Below are 16,446 nucleotides of genomic sequence, written 5' to 3'. Positions count from 1 at the left end.
GCCAGGTTGCTCTTGAACTCCTGACCTCAGGTGATCCGCCTGCCTCGGCTTCCCAAACTGATGAGATTTCAGACGTGAGCCACTGCGCCTGGCTGCTCTTGCATCTTAAGGTTGTCTGCTTTGCCGCTTTAACTCTACCATGTGAGCACCTTTTAGTATTCATATTGTATTTACATCAGGCATGTAGTCAAAAGGCTCCCCACCCGAAAATATTGTAGTGCAAAATTGTGGGCTGTAACCATTATTTAAGTATACAAAGACTTTTTTTTTTGAGACAGAATCTCGCTCTGTTGCCCAGGCTGGAGTGCAGTGGTGTGCTCTTGGCTCACTGCAAGCTCTGCCTCCTGGGTTCACGCCATTCTCCTGCCTCAGCCTCCCGATTAGCTGGGACTACAGACGCTCGCCACTACGCCCGGCTAATTTTTTGTATTTTTTAGTAGAGACGTGGTTTCACCATGTTAGCCGGAATGGTCTCGATCTCCTGACTTCGTGATCAGCCTGCCTTGGCCTTCCAAAGTGCTGGGATTACAGGCATGAGTCACTGCTCCTGGCCCTTTTTTTTTTTTTTGAGATGGAGTCTCGCTCCATTGCCAGGCCAGAGTGCAGTGGTGCCATCTCAGCTCACTACAAGCTCTGCCTCCCGGGTTCAAGTGATTCTCCTGCCTCAGCCTCCCGAGTAGCTGGAACTACAGGTGCACCCCACCATGCCCAGCTAATTCTTGTATTTTTGGTAGAGACAGAGTTTCACCATGTTGGCCACGATGGCCTCGATCTCTTGACTTCGTAATCTGCCTGCCTCGGCCTCCCATAGTGCTGGGATTACAGGCGTGAGCCGCCTCACCAGGCCCAAGGACTTCTTAAACTATGTAATACCATCCCCGACCTTGCAAAAGACATTCTCTTTATCCAGGTTCCCTTGGATTTTAATGGAAAACTGTTGTTGTTGAGCAGCTTTACCTTTTCTTTGGATTTGAATATAGGAATTTCTTTACAGATAAATTGTTTTTTGGACTAGAATACCAAGCTCTTGTTTTCCATAAGCCATATAAATAGTACCAAAATCACAAACATATTAAGCATTTTCTTCTTTTTTTTTTTTTGGAGACAGAGTCTCACTCTGTCGCCCAGGCTGGAGTGCAGTGGCGCAATCTCAGCTCACTACAAGCTCCACCTCCCGGGTTCACACCATTCTCCTGCCTCAGCCTCCCGAGTAGCTGGGACTACAGGTGCCCACCACCACGCCCAGCTAATTTTTTGTATGTTTAGTAGAGACGGGGTTTCACCATGTTAGCCAGGATGATCTTAGCCAGGATGGTCTTAGCCAGGATGGTCTCGATCTCTGACCTCATGATCCGCCCGCCTCGGCCTCCCAAAGTGCTGGGATTACAGGCGTGAGCCACCGTGCCCGGCCCATTCTCTTCTTTAATCTGATTAAGAGTCATGAAAATAATACAGCCGATATCTCTGATTAAATTTAATTAGTGTTAAGCGCAGAGAGGAAGTACAGTTTGGGTGCCTTCTGCTACAGTGTTTGAAGCTATGTAATAGGTGTTTTTTGCAGCTTCCAGAAAGGATGCATCTCCCTTTTTCAGCCGAGACTGTCAGGTTTTTGCCTATAATTTAATTATTGCTTTTTTTAAATTAAAAAAAATTTTCTTTTACTTTTTAAAAAAATTATACTTTAAGTTCTGGGATACATGTGCAGAATGTGCAGGTTTGTTATATAGGTACACATAATTCTTGCTTTTAGAGCAGTATGGATTAGGGGATTATCCGATTCTTATTGATTTTTCTGTCAATTCTTAATTCCAGTTTCTTTTTTTTTTTGAGGTGGAGTTTTGCTCTTGTTGCCCAGGCCGGAGTGCAATGGTGCGATCTTGGTTCACCACAACCGCTGCCTCCCGGGTTCAAGTGATTCTCCTGCCTCAGCCTCCTGAGTAGCTGGGATTACAGGCATGCTCCACCACGCCCAGCTAGTTTTGTATTTTTAGTAGGGGGGGGTTTCTCCCTGTTGGTCTCGAACTCCCGACCTCAGGTGATCCACACACCTCGGCCTCCCAAAGTGCTGGGATTACAGGCGTGAACCATTGCTCCTGGCCCCCCTTTTTTTTTTTTTGAAACAGAGTCTTGCTCTGTCACCCGGCTGGAGCACAGTGGCGCAATCGTAGCTCACTGCAGCTCCAAACTCGTGGGCTCAAGGGATCCTCCTGCCTCAGCCTCCTGAGTAGCTGGGACTGCAGGCCTGGCTAATTTTTAAAATTCTTATATAGACAGGGTCTTCCTGTGTTGCTTAGGCTGGTCTTTGACTCCTGACCTCCAGGGATCCTCCCATGGCAGTCTCTCGAGTCCCTGGGAATACAGGCATGAGCCACCACCTGGGATTACAGGCATGAGCCATACCTGGCTCATTTTGTTTTTATACAATTTAAAATATTTGTATGGTTTTATTGTATCATGACTTTCATATGAAAAACTATAAGAGTATTTATATGACTTCTTTTTGTAGAAGTCCTGTCTTCGAAACAAATTGTTTATCATAATGTTTGCACTTTTAAAAACAAGTTATTTATTTAATTTAGAAGATGCTACTAGAAAAATATTTTTGAAATTTTGTGGGTTATATTCTGCTACAGCAGGTGTACACTTTTGTGAAGTTCATGTGAAGATGTGATAATGTACTCCTTTCTTATTCTTAAGAGACAGGATCTTGGTCTGTTGCCCAGATTAGAGAGCAGTGGCAAAATCATGGCTCACTGCAGTCTCGAATTCCAGGTCTCAAATGATCTTCCTGCCTCTACCTCCTGAGTAGCTGGGACTACAGGTGGGAGCCACCATACCCAGCTAATTAAAAAAATTTTTTTGTAGGCTGGGCACAGTGGCTGACGCCTATAAATATAGCACTTTGGGAGCCAAGGCAGGTGGATTGCTTGGGCCCAGGAGTTCCAGACCAACCTGGGCAACATGGCGAGACCCTGTCTCTACGAAAAATATAAATATTAGCTGAGCAAGGGGTTGTGCACCTGTAGTCCCAGTTACTGGGGAGGCTGAGGTGGGAGGATCACCTGAACCTTTGTAGAGACATGGTCTTGCTCTGTTGTCCAGCTGTCTCGAAGTCCTAGCCTTAAGTGATCCTCCTGCCTTGGCCTCCCAAAGTGGTATTACAGGTGTGAGCCACCATGCCTGGCCTAATTTACTTCTTTAGGATGTTCTAAAGCAAAGCTTTTTCTGATTGGTTAAGAGTAAAGTTTTGTTGTTGCTTTTAAGTCTAATTTAAAATGTATTAAACTAATATGCAGTAGTATTTGTAAACTTTTTCATATATTAAGAGTTGACAGTTATGTTACCGGTGGAGGAAAATGTCCATTTGGATACTGAATTTTTTTCCCATTTGGAACAGGATAACCTACCAAGGAAGTGAGCAAAACACTGTCTACCTTTGAGAGTAAGAGCTGGCTGGGCACGGTGACTCATGCCTGTAATCCCAGCTCTTTGGGAGACTGAGGCAAGAGGATCACTTGAGCCCAGGAGTTCAAGACCAGCTTGAGCAACATAAGGAGACCCTATCTCTACAAAGAATAAAAACAGATTAGCCAGGTGTTGTGGTGCACACCTGTGGCCCCAGTTACTGGGGAGGCGGAGGTGGGGAGGATCTCTTGCGCCCAGGAGTTGGAGGTTGCAGTGAGCTGTGATTGTGCCACTGGGATCCAGCCTGGGCAGCAGAACAAGACCTTGTCTCAAAAAAAAAAAAAAAAAAAAAACAAAAAAAACAGTAACAATGTTCTAGAAACACATTAAGGACACTTAACCCAAAGTGCAGAGGTTGGAGTCAGGGAAGGCTTCCTTGAGAAACTGGTCATTGAGATGAGCCTAAAAGAGAGTAGAAGTTGTGAGGCAGATGGAGCCTGAGGTCAGGGGGCTTCAGCATTGCAGCAAGGTTGCCTGTGGAGTGCAAGGGCACAGTGGTAGGAGGGGAGGTCAGAGCTGTGGGAGGGGCTGGCTGCGGACTGCATGCCTCTCCCTACGACTGAATTGAGCATCCTGTGAAAGGTTTGCAGTGCAGGAGGGACACGGACTAATTTGTGCTTTGGGAAGGACACTCTGGCTGTGCGTGTATAGCAGCAATGAAGGGAAGGGGGTGCAGAGTGGGGAGTCGAGACTAGGCGGAGGCTGCTGAGGTGACTGCTGTTGGGATGGGAGGAGCAGCTCAGATGCTTTCTTTTTTTTTTTTTGTTTTTTTTTGAGACGGGGTCTCACCCCGTCCCCCAGGCTGGAGTGCAGTGGCGTGATCTCGGCTCATTGCAACCTCTGCCTCCTGAGTTCAAGTGATTCTCCTGCCTCAGCCTCCTGAGTAGCTGGGATTACAGGCACCCGCCATCACGCCCAGCTAATTTTTTGTATTTTTAGTAGAGACAGGGTTTCACCATGTTAGCCAGGATGGTCTCCATCTCCTGACCTCGTGATCCGCCCGCCTTGGCCTCCCAAAGTGCTGGGATTTCAGGTGTGAGCCACTGTGCCCTGCCAGATGCTGTATTTTCTTATGGTGAGGGTCTGTTAGCAGGGGCCATCCTGACAGTGCCTTGTGGCCGGGAAGGAGACAAACGAAGGCTGGCATTTCTCCTTCTTTCTGCATCTGCCTTACATCATGATCTTTATTCCAAACATATGTAGAATGGAAAAGCTAAATTCCAGAGTAACAAAGAGTTTGTAACTCGTTAGAGTTAGACATGATAGGATTTAACATTATATTGAGATGTGTCAGTAACATTCATTTACTTAAAAAACGTCACATCCTCTGGATTTCCAAAGGAGTTTTATTCTTGATAAGACTGCTTTCTCGATGAGGGAAAGTTTAATCCAGCTGCAGTTTTTCTTTTTAAAAAAAATCATCTGTCTTAAGAAATATAACATTTAAAGATTAGAAGTATTTAAAAATGATAAAAGGAATATTTTGGTACAGTTGCTTTGGCTTCTGAGTTGATAGGGACTCAGAAGCCTTTGCATTATTTAATAGCATATCATTGCCAATGTTTAAAGAGCTGTTAGTGGGCACCCCAGGCCCTGCCCTCTGAACGCTTTCCTAAAGCTTGCCCTGAAATAGTGAGGATAAACGTCTTATTTGCTAAAGCCAAATGGTTGGCTAATAAGACGCAGCCTAGCTCTCTTTATAAAATAATAATAAGTTTGATGTTAAGAAGTGGAAGATAGTTGATTTTTTTAAAAAGCTGAAACATAGATTTCTTTATGCTAATGTTACAACTGAAAAATCTAAAAAGAAAAATCCAACTCTAACATTGCCTACGTGAAATACGTGGTAGAAGTCCTTATGTACCTATCACCTTTAAAAAAATTGCTTGGAGTACATTTTTGAAGTCAAGACCACTCCGGCTCACATAACTGGCAATGATTATTGCTGACTTAAAATTATAGAGCCTACAGTTGCCTTCTTAGCATTTTTAGTAGTGACAGAATTGAATAGTGCTTAGTCAGAGTGCTTTCTGGGTGGGAGTTGTATAGTAATAAAGATACATTTTCATTTATTTTCTAGACATTACAAGAAGCGGTGCCAAGGCCGCATGCGGAAGCACGTGGGGGACCTGTGCCTGCAGGCAGGGATGCTGCAGGACTCCCTGGTACATTACCACATGTCAGTGGAGCTGCTGCGTTCTGTGAATGACTTTCTGTGGCTTGGAGGTAAGATGAGCTGATGAAGATGATCTGATATGTAATTGTTTCAACTGTTATTTAAAATGAGAGGCTGGGCTTGGTGGCTCACGCCTGTGATCCCAACACTTTGGGAGGCTGAGGCGGGTGGAACATGAGGTCAAGAGATTGAGACCATCCTGGCCAACATGGTGAAACTCCGTCTCTACTAAAAATACAAAAATTAGCTGGGTGTGGTGGTGGCACCTATAATCCCAGCTACTCGGGTGGCTGAGGCAGCAGAATTGCTTGAACGAGGAGGCAGAGGTTGCAGTGAGCCGAGGTTGTACCACTGCACTCCAGCCTGGCAACAGAGCGAGACTCCGTCTCAAAATAAATAAATAAATAAAAAAAAGAAATGAGAGGAAATGGAAAAAGAAAGTCCCCAAAAAGGAGGGATGAGGGAGGAAAAGCAGCCAGCCTGTGGTGGTTGCCATGAGCAGGCAACCTGGGGTGCTTCCCTGCCGTATCTGCTGCCCTCCTCCCGCCGTGCCATGTGTCCTCTGAAGGAGGCCCTGTCCACGCTTTCCCTTTTTCTCTGTTCTTAGTTTAACTTGCCCTCTGCTTTGGATGCCATTCCCCGTGATCTTCACCTCTTAGACTCATCCCTCAAAACTTCCTCCATGTGTCACATGATGAATGGATAAACGAAATGTGGTATGGGCATACTGCGGAATATTATTCTGCCATGAAAAGGAGTGAAATTGTGATACCACTGCAGCACAGATGAACCTTGACGACTTTGTGCTAAGTGAGAGAAGCCAGACATGAAAAAGGCCACAGATTGTATGGTTCTATTTATATGAAGTGGCTAGAATAGGCAAATCTATAGAAGCAGAAAGTAGACGACTATTTCTAGCGGCTGGGAAGAGGGGGAATGGGAAGTGACTGTTAACGGGCATAAGGTTTCTTTTTGGGGTGATGAAAATGTTCCAGAGTCAGATAGTGGTGATGGTTGCACAGTTGTGAATGTACTAAAAACTGCTGACTTGTACACTTCAAGTGGGTGAATTATATGGTATGTGAACTCTATGTCAATCTTAAAAATTAAAAGAAAGGCAAGAAGAAATCCTACTTCAAAGCACAGCCATCTCCGATCCCCCACAGCAGTTGGCAGAGCAGGTGCTCTACCTGAGATGTTGCCGACACTCTGTGCTGGAATTGGATGTCTGTGTGTGGTCTTCCCTTTGGGGACTGCGCCTCCTGGGGGTGGTCCTGGGAGGATGGACTGGCTGTGTCCATTGCCTGACATGTTGCAGATGCTCCCTAAATGCTTGTTAAAAGAACAATGTGTGAGTAAGGACTAAAGCAGGGTTCTTTCGTTGAAGTTGACAGTTTAACAAGGACGCCTGTCAACCACTTACGATAATACAAGTCGAATGAAGTAATGACGTGAGTTCTGTAACAGAAGTTTAATGAGGTGCTGTAGAACATATTAAATACAACAAATTCTTTCTTTCTTGGGGACAGAGTCTTGCTCTGTTGCCCAGGCTGGAGTGCAGTGGCATGATCTTGGCTCACTGCAATTTCCATCTCCTGGGTTCAAGTGATTCTCCTGCGTCAGCCTTCTGAGTAGCTGGGACTACAGGCATGCACTACCACACCCGGCTAATTTTTGTATTTTTAGTAGAGATGGGGTTTTGCTATGTTGGCCGGGCTGCTCTTGAACTCTTGACCTCAGGTGATCTGCCTGCCTTGGCCTCCCAAAGTGCTGGGATTACAGGCATGAACCAATGTGCCCAGCCAAATATAAGAAATACTTCAAATGGCCAGGCATAGTGGCTCATGCCTGTAATCCCAACACTTCTACAAAAAATAAAAAATAAAAAAACCTTACTTCACCTCACTTCTACAAAACAAAATTAAAAGACATTAGCTGGGTGGAGACCAGCCTGAGCAACATAGGGAGTCCTCACTTCTACAAAAATAAATACATAAATAAACTAATTAAAAAACATTAGCTGGGCTTGGTGGTCTGTGCCTGTAATCCCAGCTACTTGTGAGGCTGAGGCAGGAGGATCGCTTGGGCTCAGGAGGTCAAGGCTGCAGTGAGCCATGATCGCACCACTGCACTCCATCCTGAGCAAGAGTGAGACTTTGTCTCTTAAGAAAAAACAAAAACAAAACTTAAAATGGACTTAAATTTAGTTTTTTAAATAGGCTAGAGAAATAAAAGTGGGGAAAGAAAGGGAGTGAACATTAGGGATGGAAAAGAAAAGAGAAGCCGATAAAGGATTAAGCAGGCTGAGAAATACATAGTTTTACTTGGTTTTCTTGAAAGAGCGCTGTCTCCCTAAGTACTCCTTATTATATCGATTGGAGAATCTATGCGTCTCCCAGTGGGCTCTGAGACTAGGGCCTATGCAGCAGGTGCTTCTCCAGAAAGACTGGTACCGCCCATATGCCTTCCCCATGCGGCGCTGGACTGGATCAGGAGGACTCCTTAAGGGCACACGGAGAAGGACGGTGCTGTGTGCCATGGGTCTCTTCCATGCTCAGCCCCTCAGAAGTGGACAGGGGAGTTGTCCAGAAGCTACTTATGCCTGACATCACAGCAGACTGAATGTAGAAGCCGATAGAAGATCCAGCTAACTTGTATTAACTCTGACATTAAAGAAATATATGAACATGTCAAACAATGCCATTCTTCCAGTATTTTATTTTGTTTTGGAACACAATTATTTTTCATAAAAATGTTAACACATGACAAGCCTATTATTTTATTTTTTATTTTTATTTTTATTTTTTTGAGACAGAGTCTCACTCTGTCGCCCAGGCTGGAGTGCCATGGCGTGATCTCAGCTCACTGCAACTTCCATTTCCCAGGTTCAAGAGATTCTCTTGCCTCAGCCTCCCGAGTAGCTGCGGCTACAGGTGTGTGCTATCATGCCCAGCCAATTTTTGTATTTTTAGTAGAGTTGGGGTTCACCATGTTGGCCAGGCTGGTCTTAAACTCCTGACCTTGAGTGATCCACCCACCTTGGCCTCCCAAAGTGCTGGCATTACTGGCGTGAGCCACCATGCCTGGCCTATTTTAAAAGGAATTAATACATAAATACTTAAATCCTTTTCTCAGTTTTATTTTCCAACATGGTAAATATCTACAGGTGTAACCCATATCACAAAAAAAGCTCTTTGTGATCCTCATTTTTAAGAGCATCAAGGAGTTTTTAGACCAAAAGTTTAAGGGCCACTGAATTAATGGATAAAATTGATAGAGATGAATACTGCGGCACACCTTATAAGGCATGTGGCATAGCTGGAGATTGTTAGGTTGTCACGCCGTGAGAGAAGAACGGGCTGCGTAGCGAGTTGATATGGCTGTTTTTGAGGAAGAGGGAGGTCTACAGCCTCAAAAGGAGCAGATGCCTAGGGGGCGCATGGTCTGGAAAGGCATTCTGGTCTTGCTTTGGTGCTATTACTGTGAAATATTTTCAGTCCAGAGCACTTTCCGTTACACATCTCTGTAGCTCCAGAACCTGGCGCAGTCTGCCGCACAGTCTGTGTAGGATTGCCGGCCATGTGAATGGATGAACACAGAGGCTGGCCTGTTTCACATGTGCACTCAGCCCTGCAGGGAAGCCTTGAGTGTGGTGAGAGTGTTCTGTGTTGCCTGCCTGGACATGGGCATGGGAAAGACAGGTGGCAAGTTCCCATTTGCAAAAAACTGGTGATCTTTAGGTTTGAACTCTGTTTTGGGAGAAAAATTGGCTTTTCCAAATAATCCACCTGTTTAAATCATTCTTAGCCCCTGCAGTTTGAGCTAATGATGGGTCACTGACTTGCCTAATGATGCTGGTTTTTGTTTTTTGTTTTCTTAATGCCCAGCTGCCCTGGAAGGATTGTGTTCGGCTTCTGTCATCTATCACTATCCTGGTGGAACCGGTGGGAAGAGTGGAGCTCGGAGGTTCCAGGGCAGCGCACTTCCTGCTGAAGCAGCCAACAGACACCGGCCAGGTGAGCTCTGCCCTTTTCCGGCCTCTGCTCACTTGCAGTCTTTAAATAAAGCAGACTCATTTGCTACTTTTTTCTTTGAGTTAGGACTAATATTTAAATAAACTGTAAAATCTGTTGAGTCAGAAATCTTTTTTTAATTTTATTTTATTTTCTATTTTTTTTTTGAGACGAAGTCTCGCACTGTCACTCGAGCTGGAGTGCAGTGGCGCGATCTCGGCTCACTGCAACCTCTGCCTCTCAGGTTCAAGTGATTCTCCTCCCTCAGTCTCCCGAGTAGCTGGGATTACAGGTGCCCACCACCATGCCCGGCTAATTTTTTGTATTTCTAGTAGAGACAGGGTTTCACTATGTTGGCCAAGCTGGTCTCGACTGCTTGACCTCATGATCCACCCGCCTCGGCCTCCCAAAGTGCTGGGATTACAGGCATGAGACACTGTGCCCTGCCCAGAAATCTTGTATGAGACATTTTGTTCTGATTTTATTGAATATTTTCAATCTTATTGAATACACTAATGGGTTAGAATGATTAATTTCTGGAATAATTGTGTAAAATTTCCTGGTATAACAGACTGGAGGTTCTGTGCCTAAGTCTTTTTATAATTTTATGTATTAGGAGAAGCTAGTCCCAGAGGTCAATTTTAATGCTGATTCAGGGCCTGGGAGCAGTTTCTTATTTATTTATTTTTTTTGAGATGGAGTCTTGCTCTGTTGCCTAGGCTGGAGTGCAGTGGCGCAATCTCGGCTCACTGCAAGCTCTGCCTCCTGGGTTCACACCATTCTCCTGCCTCAGCCTCCCTAGTAGCTGGGACTACAGGTACCTGCCACCGTGCCTGGCTAATTTTTTGTATATTTAGTAGAGACGGGGTTTCACCGTGGTCTCGATCTCCTGACCTTGTGATCCGCCCACCTTGGCCTCCCAAAGTGCTGGGATTACAGGTGTGAGCCACTGCGCCTGGCCGCAGTTTCTTATTTTATTGGCTGGTGACGTTCTCTCAATGAGTCGTTGATTTGCTTATGCTTGGTAGAACCAATGAAGAGTGAAAAAACTTCTTGGGCAGAGCAGACCCATGAATGCTGAATGAACGTGAATGTTTTGGTCCTTGATGAATGAACCTGCCTTTAATAGCTCAGTATTAAGTCATCATGTTGCATAGGTCAAGATCATACCAAATAATGCAGAGCTCCAGGCCATACACAAAGATGCTAGGATTTTTTTTTTTTTTTTGGTCCGTGAGATTTTTGTACATTTTTCCCTCCAGACAAAAAAAGGTAGTTAATGTGTATTGGATGGGGAATGTCTTGCATTTCTTTTTCCATGAATTGTATTATCCCGTATCAGCAGCAGAGAATGCAGAGGCTGCCTTGATGAGCTAGTGACTGTAGCCACACCGTCTGAAGCCACATGCCCTCTTTGTAGATTTGCTTAGATGAACTATAATGATTCTTGAAGACAATTTTATTATTCTGTCGTGGGACATTCCTCTTGGTAGCATCTCAGTTATTGAAGAGGAAAGTGAGGCAGGCTGAGGGTGCTGTCGAAAGTCTGAAGGTTTAAACAGGCAGGTCCCTGCTGCTTGCGTCCTGTACTGTGACCTGACTTGGATGCACCCCATTAGTGTCCACCACCTGTGTTTACTCCTCATGGTTATAATTGCTGTCTCTGGTATGAGATGGCAGTGGTTTAAGTTTCACTGTTTTCTTTAGTCGGCAACCAAGTGCTAAAATCTCCAACACATCCAGAAAGGTGAAAGCAGGTTTAATTTTCTCTTTAAAAGAAAGTTTTCTGGGTTGGGTGCGGGCTCACGCCTGTAATCCCAGCACTTTATTTATTTATTTATTTATTTATTTATTTTTTTTTTGAGACGGAGTCTTGCTCTGTCGCCCACGCTGGAGTGCAGTGGCGCGATCTCGGCTCACTGCAAGCTCCGCCTCCCGGGCTTACGCCATTCTCCTGCCTCAGCCTCCCGAGTAGCTGGGACCACAGGCGCCCGCCACCTCGCCCGGCTAGTTTTTTGTATTTTTTAGTAGACACGGGGTTTCACCGTGTTAGCCAGGATGGTCTCGATCTCCTGACCTCGTGATCCGCCCGTCTCGGCCTCCCAAAGTGCTGGGATTACAGGCTTGAGCCACCGCGCCCGGCCAATCCCAGCACTTTAGGAGGCTGAGGAGGGCAGATCGCTTGAGGTCAGGAGTTTAAGACAAGCCTGGCCAACATGGTAAAACCCCATGTCTACTAAAACTGCAAAAATTAGCTGGCCGTGGTGGAGCATGCCTGTAATCCCAGCTACTTGGGAGGCTGAGGCAGGAGAATTGCTTGAAACTGGGAGGGCGTCAGCTGGAATCACGCCATTGCACTCCAGCCTGGCCTGGGTGACAGAATGAAACTTTGTCTCAAAAAAAAAAAAAAAAGTCTCTGTTCTCTCTAGGAGCGCCTTTCTTTTTTTTTGAGATAGAGTTTTGCTCTGTTGCCCAGGCTGGGGTGCAATGGTGTGATCTTGGCTCACTGCAACCTCTGCCTCCTGGATTCAAGCGATTCTCCTGCCACCCGAGTAGCTGGGATTACAGGCGCCCGCTACCATGCCCAGCTAAGTTTTGTATTTTTAGTAGAGATGGGGTTTCACCATGTTGGCCAGGCTGGTCTCAAACTCCTGAGCTCAGGTATCCACCTGTCTCAGCCTCCCAAAGTACCAGGATTTCAGGTGAGAGCCTCCGCACCCGGCTTAGGAGTGCCTTTCATTGGTGTGTACCACCGTGCCTGGCTAATTTTTTGTATTTTAGTAGAGACAGGGTTTCATCATGTTGCCCAGGCTGGTGTTGAACTCCTGAGCTCAGGCAGTCGGTCTCTACCTCGACCTCCGAAAGTGCTAGGATTATAGGCATGAGCCACTGCGCCCAGCGCTATGCCTCGGTTTTCTTATCTGTAAAATGGGGAAGATAACAGTAGTCCCTACCTCATACGGTTGTTGTGAAGGTTGACTGAGTTACACATATGAAGGTCCTAGAACCCTCCTCACCAAGCACTTGGTAATGTTAGCAGCTATTGTTATTATTATTATTATTTCTTGGGACAGGGTCTGTGTTGCTCAGGCTGGAGGCAGTGGTGCACTCACTGTACTCACTTACTCACTGCAGCCTCCACCTCCTGGGCTCAAGGGATCCTCCCACCTCAGCCTTCTAAGCAGTTGGGACTACAGGTGCATGCCACTATGCCTGGCTAAATTTTTTTGTATTTTTTGTGGAGGTTTTGCCATGTTGCCTAGGCTGTCTCAAGCTCCTGGGCTCAAGTGATCGGTCCACCTTGGTCTCTCAACGTGCTGGGATTACAGGTGTGAGCCACTGCACCTGTCTTTGTTATTACCAATATTATTATTGCTAATTATCAAATAGTAACATGAATTCAGGAATACTATGAAAAGACTCTAGACAGCTCAGGTCCAGGTTCCGTAGTTTCAAACAGTTTCCTATGAGAAAGGGAAGTTTTATTTCTTGTTAAAACTGAGTTATCTTAGTTTATTTTTAATTTTTTAATTTTTTTTGAGATGGGAGTCTCGCTCTGTTGCCCAGGCTGGAGTGCAGTGGCGTGATCTTGGCTCACTGCAACCTCTGCCTCCTAGGTTCAAGCGATTCTCCTGCCTCAGTACCTGGGATTACAGGCGCTTGCCACTGTGCCCAGCTAATTTTTTGTATTTTTAGTAGAGATGGGGTTTCACCATGTTGGCCAGGCTGGTCTCGAACTCTTGTCCTCGGGTGATCTGCCTGCCTTGGCCTCCCAAAGTGCTGAGATTACAGGCGTGAGCCACCGCACCTGGCTGAGTTATCTTAGTTTAAACTACAATTCCTTAATTCCTGCCACTTTTTGCTTTAATTCTCCTTTTGTTTTAATTTTTTTTTAACTTTACTTTCACAGTATTCAAAGGTTGGGGCCACTAAATCTTAATCTGGAGACTTGTATATGAACCTGTAAGCCTATAATTAATGGACAAAGCTTATTTTAAAAATTAATAGGACATTTTGTAATTAATCCAAAAGAAAGTACTTATCATGGACTTGTAAGTATTTCTTCTTTCTGGTCATTTCTACCTTTTGGACTGTCATCATTATCAAAATAGCTGTACATTATTCAGCACCTGTTGTAGGCCAGTGGCTATGCTAAAAGCTTTACCTAAGTTTTACCTCACAGCAGGCATTTGAAGGTAGGGATTAGTACCTCCGTTTTGCAGGTGAGGGGACTGAGGCTGGGTGACTTGCCCCATATCCTTCAGTGGTGAGTGGCAGAGCTGGGATTTGAACCTGGGTTGATGTGATTACAGAGTGTGTATTCTTAATTGCTCCTCAAATCAGCCTCCCCTTGACTGGCTGCCTGAAACTCTGTGAGTTTATACGTGATGAATTTTAGTGGTCTAAGCCTGACTAGGGCTTAAAAGAAGAAATACTGTAAGAATATGAGAGTTGGAATATATTAAAATTGTGCCTTGTCACAAATATTTTATTGTCGGCTAACAACCTAAAAAGGTAATATTTTTATTTTCTTAACTTTGTAAGCATGGGAAGCAAGCACATTAAAAATAATTACATGTCAGGTGTGTTAAATGAGGGAAAAAGGAAAAAGAAATAAAAATTAAAGAAAAATAAATGATTGCAGGACAAAATAGAAGTGGTTTTAAAAATCCAACCATTGCTAATGACATACTGCTTGTTTTTATCTAGTGATACTTGCTAAGGGAAAAAGTTATATTGAATTGATTTTATGCAGTCTTTTTTTCTTTTTTTGAGACACATGTCTATGGTATGTTGTTTAGGCTGGACTAGAACTTCTGGGCTCAAGCAGTCCCCTTGCCTCAGCCTCTCCAGTAGTAGTGGGACCACAGGCACGCACCACTGTGCCTGGCTTCAGTGTACTCTTTAGAATGGAAGAGGAGATTAAGTTAGTGAATTTTGACAGAAATTTAAAATCTATACTCTTTGTTGATGATGAATATGTAAGTTTTGTGGGACTTTGGACTTGTCAGCCTTTTTTATGGTCTAAATATATTTCCTCATATGTGAAATTAGTATATTAGTATATAGTATATTAGTAAATTAGTATATATACTATATACTTTATATGGTTGTGAGAGTTGGATACCATGGGTACAAAGCACCTAAAAGGGGCTCGATGAAAATTAGCCGGTGGGTCAAAGCCAGGCTCAGTGGCTTGCACCACTAGCCACTTGGGAGGCTGAGACTGGAGGATACTTGAGCCCAGGGGTGCAAGGCCAGCCTGGGCAACATAGTGAGATCCTGTCTTAAAAAAAAATTAGCTGTCCCAATGACATAAATTGGTTAGAAGCATCATCTTTGAATAATGAAGATGGTGGTTTATTTCTGATGCACATTCAATATATGTATGTTCATATATATGAATATGATTTAAAGTGACAAGGGTTCAGTTATGGTTTTTCAATGCAGTATGAAGTTTTGATGAAATCAGTGTCATTCTAGTAAGATAGGGAATACCTAAATTACCTTGCTGAAGAATATAAAATTTTTTAATACAGAATATATATTATATATCAAAATTCGTATTGCCCTGTAATAATCCACTAAAGCCTTTAAACTACTAGAAACTTGTCATTCAGAAGCTGACCATAGTGGCTGGATGCGGTAGCTCACACCTGTAATCCCAGCACTTTGGGAGGCCAAGGTGGGTGGATCATTTGAGGTCAGGAGTTCGTGACCAGACTGGCTGATATGGTGAAACCCCGTCTCTACTAAAAATTCAAAAATTAGCCGGGCGTGGTGGCCTGTGTCTGTAATTTCAGCTACTTAGGAGACTGAGGCTGGAGAATCACTTGAACCCGAGAGGCAGAGGTTGCAGTGAGCCGAGGTCGTGCCACTGCACTTCAGCCTGGGTGACAGAGCAAGACTCCATCACACACACACACACACACACACACACACACACACACACACAGCTCACCATAGCAATTAAGTTTTGACAAATTGATACTGAGCCATTTTTATGGAATAAGCCCGTCCCCGGTAGAGGGTCGTGACTGCAAGTTGTCCAGATTCTTAGTGTTTTGAACAAAGAATTGGACAAAATGCCCAACAAAGCAAAGAAAGAAGAAAGCAACAAAATAACGAAAGCAGGGATTTTTTGAAAACGAAAGTACACTCCACAGTGGTGAAGTGGGCCGAGCAGCGGCTCAAGGGCACCATTACAGAATCATCTTGGTTCTAAATACCTTCTAGAAGTTTCCCATTGGCCACTTCATGCTCACCTCTTGGTGATTGGTTTCAGAAAGCAGCCAATCAGAGGCTGAAGTTAACAAAGGTCACACTCCTGTGCAAACATCTGATTGGTTGCAAAAAGGAACCAGTCCGAGGCTAAGGTGAAGTTGCAAAGTTATGCTTCTATGCAGATGAAAAGCAGACATAGTTATACGTCTATGCAAACGAAGACTCCACCGCAATCAATCTGATTGGTTGCGGACAGCCAATTTCCCATCTGCTATGCAGAAAAGGTCAAAGGGAGCAGCCTCTGGTCCTTTTGTTACTTAGTCATGGAAAGTTAGGGTTTTCCTTTCAATTTAGTTGTAGGAAGTCAATGTGAAACAATGCTAGGTTCCTTGCCTCTAGATCCTATTGTCCTGCCTCAGGCTTATCTTTTTTTGTGATTGAGAAAATTTTGATTTTTTTTTTCTGTATCTGTAATAGATGAAAAAAGTAGAAACGTTGATTTGACATCACTTTTCCTTTATAGATTGACTACAAGGGGACATTGTTGAATAGATCATGTTTTGTTTT

General features: G+C 44.4%; 1 protein-coding gene across 1 annotated transcript in view; it reads left to right on the top strand.

Annotated features, from left to right (window-relative positions):
* Positions 1 to 16,446, top strand: part of TRAPPC9 (trafficking protein particle complex 9) — a 714,313-nt gene that overhangs the window by 16,607 nt on the left and 681,260 nt on the right. Inside the window, exons 3-4 of the mRNA XM_025393926.1 lie at positions 5,546 to 5,691; positions 9,529 to 9,657. Of these exons, the coding sequence (XP_025249711.1) occupies positions 5,546 to 5,691; positions 9,529 to 9,657 (275 nt within the window). The remainder of the gene's footprint in view (positions 1 to 5,545; positions 5,692 to 9,528; positions 9,658 to 16,446) is intronic.

Source organism: Theropithecus gelada, chromosome 8 (genome assembly GCF_003255815.1).
Source record: "Theropithecus gelada isolate Dixy chromosome 8, Tgel_1.0, whole genome shotgun sequence".
In the NCBI taxonomy this organism is placed as follows: Eukaryota; Metazoa; Chordata; class Mammalia; order Primates; family Cercopithecidae; genus Theropithecus; species Theropithecus gelada.
This window is presented reverse-complemented; position numbering and strand designations above follow the sequence as displayed.